Source organism: Antrostomus carolinensis, unplaced genomic scaffold (genome assembly GCF_000700745.2).
Source record: "Antrostomus carolinensis isolate BGI_N321 unplaced genomic scaffold, ASM70074v2 scaffold15513, whole genome shotgun sequence".
NCBI classification, from domain to species: domain Eukaryota; kingdom Metazoa; phylum Chordata; class Aves; order Caprimulgiformes; family Caprimulgidae; genus Antrostomus; species Antrostomus carolinensis.
Window position 1 is genome coordinate 8,547 of NW_010304622.1, and position 7,995 is coordinate 16,541.

General features: G+C 40.2%; 1 protein-coding gene across 1 annotated transcript in view; it reads right to left on the bottom strand.

The window, feature by feature from the left end:
• Positions 1-1,621: 1,621 nt before the first annotated feature.
• Positions 1,622-7,995, bottom strand: part of COP1 (COP1 E3 ubiquitin ligase) — a gene marked incomplete at its 3' end in the record, with an annotated part of 33,383 nt that continues 27,009 nt past the window's right edge. The window contains exons 10-11 of the mRNA XM_010164518.2: positions 5,276-5,390; positions 1,622-1,757 (exon numbers count right to left, since the gene is read on the bottom strand). Of these exons, the coding sequence (XP_010162820.1) occupies positions 1,622-1,757; positions 5,276-5,390 (251 nt within the window). The remainder of the gene's footprint in view (positions 1,758-5,275; positions 5,391-7,995) is intronic.

Sequence of the window (7,995 nt, forward strand, 5' to 3'; positions counted from 1 at the left end):
TATTGCAGTAGTTAAGGAATCAATGATGTTTTTAAAAAAGTCTATGCTACACATGCCTCCATTTCTTCACACCATGCAAATTTCTTGGGGTCTTTCAACAAACATTCAAGCTGCTCTGTCACTGTCCAAACAGCCCCTTTGTAATACATTAGATCAAGACAGATAGAAAGTTGTGGCTGTTCAGCCTGGAGAAGGTTCCAGGAAGACCTAACAGCCTTCCAGTACCTGAAGGGGCTCCAGGAAGGCTGGGGAGGGACTTTGGACAAAGGCAGAGAATGACAGAACAAGGGGTGATGGCTTCAAACTGGACAAGAGTAGATTTAGATGAGATATGAGAAAGAAATTCTTGTGTGTGAGGGTGGTGAGACGCTGGCCCAGGTTGCCCAGAGAAGTGGTAGATGTCCTCTCCCTGGAAGTGTTCAAGGCAGGTGGGTTGGAACTAGATGAGCTTCAAGGTCCCTTCCAACCCAAACCAGTCTATGATTCTGTGATTAAGACTCAGAAAATCCAAGTTCAATCCATTATGCCATTGTCATGTTTCTTTCAAGACCTCAGGCATGGCCACTATGGATCTCCTGCTCTCCATGTATAAAATAGAGATGATACTACTTCTCTCCCCCAAACAGTTACTGTGAACAAATACATTTAAATTTGTGAAACAGGCCTGTAAGAAGCTGGCCTGCACATACGCCATGCAGAAAAGATTTCCCAATTAATATGTTGCATCTTTTTTTCCACCACTACCAGTTCCAAACAAGCTACCACAGACTAATTAAATCTCCCGGGGTATGCTTCCACAGCTGCTGAAACCAGTTTAAGGTTAGGGCTGCTGCTAGGTTCCAGCCTCTCTCTATCCTATGTGCTCTCTTAAGCCTGATCCCTAAGGCAGCTGGTTCATGGAGCTAAGCTAGAAGAAATTAATTCTGTTGAAGGACTATCAATGGCATTTCACCTGCTTACATGTCCGAGCTGGTCACCTAGGAGGCTCAGATGAGCTTCAGCAGTGGTACATAGGACATGATCACCCCACACAGCAGGGGACAGAGAGTTGTTGTTGGCAAGAACAGAGCTGTTGAGTTGGCTTTACCACAACCACCCCCTCACTAGTGTTTAGCATGGTAAACAGAGCTTCCAACACTCCAAAGTTTGAGCAACTGCAGTTAAAAATAATTCAGCTATTTATGATTTGCCATTATGACTGGATCCACCAACAATATTTAAAACCACCACAGATTCTTAAAGCTACCAACACCAAGCAAGATGGACATTTCTTAAAATGCTAGAACTGCATCACTTACAACACAACTATACTAATGTGAAGAGGACTGAGACTACAACAGGCTTCATGCTTTACCAAAACAGCTCCAGATACTCACTGGCACCTCAAAGATTCTCTATTAGGTCTCAATCAATACTAACAGGAGTAAAAGGTACTACTACTGTGGTACTCAAGTGCCTTCACAGATCAATGATAATCACACATTTGTGAAACTCTTTTTGGGAAGCGACTGCAAAGTGTTATATATGTACAGACCATAACTTGTTTAATATGGGTTATTAACTCGGCCTCAGCAGCCTGTGTCAGCGTGAGATGGACCAGCAGAGCTGCAGTTTGTCTTACCTGGATACTATGCTGGAGCCATTGTAGAGGTCACTAGCATAAGACAGCGTTGCCAGGGGTCGGACAGAATTGTAGCGCGTGAATTTGGACAGACACTCCTGAAATTCATCCAGCTGGCTTGTGGTTCTGCTGTCATCTATGGAGAGGCAGCAGCATTCGGGAGGAAAGAAATAGAGTAAGATAAACAAACTCAACAGCAAACACAAATCAAGATGTATGTCTTCACATGATATTGCCTATTCTTGTTATTTTGGGAGGATTCTTGGTCAAAAACAAGGTTTTCCTCTCACCTCTAGCATTCCCTGGAGGCAGCAGGATTTTTCAGAGCACAAATTAAGTCTTTCCACTGCAATGCTGGGTGAACCTACTGTGCTGAGAATCTAATTCAGAGTCCATGGGCCATATAGATCATTAACAGAAAATTTTGAAGCATTTCAAAATGCACCGTGAAGAACACATCTAGTTTTTCTATGGAGGTGAAAGTATATTCCTTTCCCTATACTTCTCTTAAAATATGCCTTACATTTGGTGTCAATTACATTCAAAATATTTCTAGTAAATAAAATATTTGTCTTGTTACTCCAAAAGCAACAGAGTTAAGGGAGAGTTGTTTCAGGGCTGGAGAAGGAAGACAAGCATGAAATCAGAAGACTCCTTGTACTATAAATTTTGTGAAAATTTATGACCATCAGCAGACAAGGTGAAATTGAGCCGGCTTGAATAACGATGATAAATATTCTGTAGGAAATGGAACAGTTTACTACAAAAGCTAAAACTAAACTGCAGTGTAGATAGCTGAAAGTCATTCCCCGATTCCTCAGAAGTTCCAGTATTTCTTGGTATGAATATAATTTTATGTACACCATTTTAAAATTTACTATTTCCTAAATAAGGAAAAAATTCCCTAACTTATGGTGATGCCACACAGGCAAGCCAGCCTTCCTGACAGAATTATGCATCTGCAGTCAAACATTTGGTAGAGCCTTCAGGTAACAACCCCCAGATTTTGCAGCAAATCCCCCTTTCCTCCTTTAACACTCTCACATTTGCTTTGTTTTTTTGTACCAAGGAAATGGAAAGGAACTGGAAAGGAACTACAGCTACAGCTGCCCTCACAGCACCTTGGTTTACAGGTAGTCCAGTTTGTAAATCACATTACTGCACACCTTGGCTGCTGTTAAACCACAGCAGCAGCAGAAAAAGCCATCCACACAACCGAGATCACAAATTCCCCCCGCTAGTTAAGTTATCCTTATCTGTTTCCTTCTCAGCAGCATAAAGAAACAAAGCTTCACTTATTAGAAAGCTTTGAAAATACTGGGGTGAAAAAAAAAATAAAAAATGAAAAGGTTGATCTATAAAAGCAAAATACAGCTGTGATTTCTGGTGGGAAAACACAAAGAGAATAATCACTTGCTGCACTCGGGTAATTCCTTGCCATCAGAAGTTATTATCTTGCTCTACACTTGTAAAGCATTTTGAAGTGTCCCTTCCATGCTATTTAATGTCTGATCGTATAAAGGAACAGTGAAGGCTAGTAATTAGCATGTTTAAGGGTACTAGCATATACATTACCCATCTTAGATGGATCAAAAGGAGCAAAAGGAATAAAGCACTGCTCCAAATTGAAATCATCAGCACTTGACCGCTACAGGAAACAGCTCGAGAAGAAGCACGTAAACATCAGCCAGTGTTTTTAAGAGACTATTTCCTCCTTCCAAACGTTGATAGGAACAAATAGCTGCTACTCCTCCATTTCCCTCATTTAGAGATCAAGCACACAGTCCTCCTATAATTTATTCTGTATCTGTGCCTGGAAAATGGAATGTTATTTCTCAAGACATTTTCCCTGTCAAAGTGCAAAGCCATTTCATAATTACAGTTACAGTATGTCTCTGCTTCCTCCTACAACAGCCATAGGTACCTCTTGCAAAAAGCTTTAAATCCACATTAAATCTTATTTAAAATGTGTCAAAAATCAGGAATGACTTAAGAAAAAATTAATCAAGTATTTATTTAGGAAAAAAACCTGCACTTGCAAATCCTTCACTCCTGGTGCAGCTGACACATCTGAATACAAAAAATATTTTCACCACATTCATATTTATAGTTCCAATTATGAAGAAAGATGTCTTCTAGAAGGGAATGCTGGGAAGAGCCCCATTCGTTATCCTTGGTTAATAAGTACTATTTTAACATAAACACAGTTATGCATCACCAAGTTAGGACTGCATGAAAACATCTCAGAGTGACCCGAGAAATACTGTAGCCTGCAAAGCAATTGCTAACACTTCACAGGAAACTGGCTGGTCAAATACAACCAGCTTCTCCCATCTTCCAGCTACTGAAGCACCCTCTCAACGTGATGCATTCCTTGTTAAAATTATTTTGCTTAAAATTATATCGCTGTGCATGATGAGCACTGAGTCAGTCACTGCTCTGAAGCAGGTAAAAGATAATAGACATATTTAAGAGCACGCTCCCCTAAAACACACTGCAGTCTTTAAACCAAAAGCCAATTTATTTTTTTAAATTAAAAAAATAATAATAATGAAGCCTCATTTTTATTTAAAGAGGATAAAACAAACTAAATTAACAGAGGACAAAAAAAGCAAGGATTTCTACCCTAGCTCTCTTGCTGATCTCCGTGTCCTGGGAGGTTGGTCCTTGCCTTCCATGGCTATAAATAATGCTATTCTGCCACAGCAACCTCTGCCTGCTTCCCTCTTGTCCCTTGGAGGTTTCTCCCATCCCAAGAGGGCTGGCTGCTCCCCACACCTTGCCACAATCTGTCACTCTTTGTATGAGCTCCAGCTCCCAGCTTGGTGCTGCAAATCTCTTGCCTGCTGCAGCCCATTGCCTGAAACTTTTTCCCCCCTCCAAAGCTGTTTTCTTCTCCAGAGGGGCCACAGAGCAACCCTCCTCATCATCAGACATATTAATTTGATCCACTCATTTTTTAAGAGAATCTTGTCATGTAATTAAGAACCATCCATCCACTAGGTAACAATTCCTCTTGCTGCTGTCACACTGTTACTCAAATATGAAGGAAGCAATCTAAGCAATTGTGAAAAAAGCTTCTAATTCTACAAAACAAGCCTTAAATGTAAGGTGCACTCTGTGGGACAACAATGCTGCTGCACTCAGCTTCTATACTCCAAGCCATTTGTTAACCAAGACTCAAAGACAACATAAAGCATAACCTCCAAGTGTCCCATCGCATGCTAAATACAGAAATTTATCAATTTATGTTTAGGCTTCTGTAGCATTTCAAAAGCAATGTTTTTAACTACTATATTTATATCACATCTAGTAGAAAAAGAACCCAGCCACTGCTTTCAAACATTAGCATTTTCAGAACAAGCATCAGTGAAATTGTTTATTGTGGGTTATGCCCTTCACTGTACAGGATTACAAAGCAATACACATGCCCCTCTAAAGGGACAGGATGAAATCTTCTAAATTTAGCAACTTCAAAGATTGGTCAAGAAAAGCAAAACAGGATGATCTGAGTAACAGATAAATATGTATAACAACATTCCCATGCAAGGAAGAAATGAAAGCTGCTCTCTCAAAAGCAAACCTTTTCTGAGGACGAGGCATTGTAAGAGGTAACTGATGGCAGAAGGTGAACACCACCCAAGAGGAACTCACCCGAGACACGTGTCATCCTGGTGGAAAAATAGCACTGCTCTAGGTCCTCAAAGTGAGCTGTGAGCCGCTTGCGTCGTGAGGCTAGCGTGCTGTTATACCATGGCTGCTTTTTGGTCTGAATGGAAAAGAGAGACCACTTCAGAAAATAAAGCCAGGCCTGGGGTTCATTTCAGTAGATTTTATTGAATTCTAAATAATTTGCACAATATATATGGAGAAGCATAAAATGACAATACATTAAGATCTTGACACTACCAACAACTATTCTTATGGTTCTACGTTGCACCCTTTAACTTGACAAACAAGAAAAGCTGCTTTTAGTCAGTTCTTCTTTCCTGAATCTTTGTAAATTTACCAATTCCAGCTTTACATGCAGGACAGACAGCAGCAACCCATGGGGAGTCACATCTTGCATTTGTACAGATAGGACAGCAGAGGTCAAGGATATCAGGCTTCCAGCTTCACAAATCAAACAGACTGTACAACAAATATTTCATAGAACCCTGGCAGATAGCTCATTAAAAAAGGGGGTGTTTATTTTAAAGAGTTACATTACTGAATTATTTCTTTTGAAGCAGCTCAGTAACTCTCCGTAAAGCCAAGCAAATAAGGGCAGAAGCAAAAGACACCATCAAGTTCAAAGGTTAATTGAAAAGTCCATGAAACTCATAATTAAAGTCATTTCCCAACCTACCCAAGAAATAATAGTGAGAGGCAGAAGCAAAGGATTGAAATTACATAAGCAAGCTGTCGTCTGGAAGCAACAGGAAATATAGTACTTCTTGTTTTAATCACTAGTAAGGAAAATTAACCAATTCCTCTACTACACAAGAAGCATGAAGAACACCTTGCTTTAGTATATATTTGAAGTTTCACATACTGCATACTCAAAGCCTGTGGGGAAACTTTAGAAGATTTGAGAACCACCAAGCTCCCTAATGAACAACATCCCTGATCATGTACAAGGTCTGTAATGACACTCAACGGCACTAACAAAACCCCCTTCACATTAGAACTTCCCTCAATCCATGCAGGAAAATGGGCTGCTCTCATTACAAGAACAGACTAAGTTTAGAGCCCACTCAAATTCTCTTTATACTTGTATGAACACTAATCTAACATTTCAGGGTAAAAGAAAGCCCCAAACATCACTTTCCACACAAGGCCCCCAGCTATACATTGACATCATGACCCTTACCTGCACACTGACAGGACCTATGGTGTACGCAGCTTGTTCCACCTCGAAAGCGACTCCAACCTCAAAACCCAACCAGAACACCAGAACGTACTCCTACTCCAACACCTTTTCACTACCATTCTCTAAAACATCACAGCTTTAAGAAACACTTAACAGAACACTTTTACACCATCTCCCTATTAATTTTGCATGCCAGCCTGCAAGGGCTCCAGCCTCTCTCAGCACATCAGGAGTGATTAGGGCTGAAGATGACTTTAAGTATGGAAGAGCAATCACTTCAGTCTCAAGTTAAGATGAGCTGCCTGTGACATGATGAGCAATATAACTCAAGCTTGCATCTGATCTACCAGAGGAGCCCTGTCCACACTGAGGTGGAATCAATCATGGTAAGTATTTGCCTGCTGTGTGATACACCTGCTGGGTCTCCAGAGGAATATCCCCCTCAAAAAGCAGGTCTCAGGCTGGCACATGGCAACCCAGCTGTGCTGGGAAATCAATCTGCATTAACCCATCTTCATCAGATCCCCCCCTCAGCTAAGCATTTTAAACTGCTCATGTTTTACCTAAACATTTCTTGAGTTTCTATGAAGTCTGCTCTCTGGTTAAGTAATGCTGGGAAACAAAGAGTAAATAAATAAATAAATAAGGGAAAGGAGAGAACACATACCCAAGCAATTTTTATTCAACTGCTAAAACTACTATGGTTGTCCTAGCTGAAGACATTAGTTTGGATTGCTCTGTTATCAAGAGCGATTTTACTGTCTGAACTCCATTAGGTGTTCTGAAGAGTTCTCCAACTGGTGTGGAAAAGCTTCACAGCTACACACAAGCTCCTTATTTCCAGCAGAAATGTACTGCCACTAAACACTACCTGCAGAATTCCCCAGGGTCTACGTGCCTTCTCCACTATTTACTTCTGAAGCTCAGCTTCTGGAATAAAACTGTCCTGAAGCTTTGCAATAAATAAATTCTTCCCTAAGAAGATGTTAGTGAGCAATGCACAAAGTAATTAGACCGAGAAAGAAAGCTCTGCTGTCCATCCTAGCATAGCTTCTTACCACCAGCATTGCCCAACCTATTATTTTTGCCATGATTGACAATCAGAAAAAAAGTACAACTGAATTTATATATTCTTCAAACTACTTTTATGGTAAAGTCTTACTGAAATTAGACTACCTTCAAATGAAGTGTTTAACTTCAAGCATTCTCTTTCAACTCCCTATCCAAACATATTAAAGTTTAATTCAAAAATTTGCACTGGAGAGCACGGATCTTTCATTCTTGAGGACAAAAAAATTGCATCTGAAGACAAAAAAGATTATTCTCAGGCAAATAAGGCTGTCATACACAATGACTAGAAAGTCTAGGTTGTTTGTTCTGTGTGTTTACCAGCAGTACAGCTCTGCTATTAATTTTATATTTGAAATAGAAATAAGAGCCCTGAACACAAGATCTCCAACCACATTTCACTTGCCCTCTGAAGTGAGGTTTAGCTTCAATTTTTTCAAGCAAAAAATCTCCC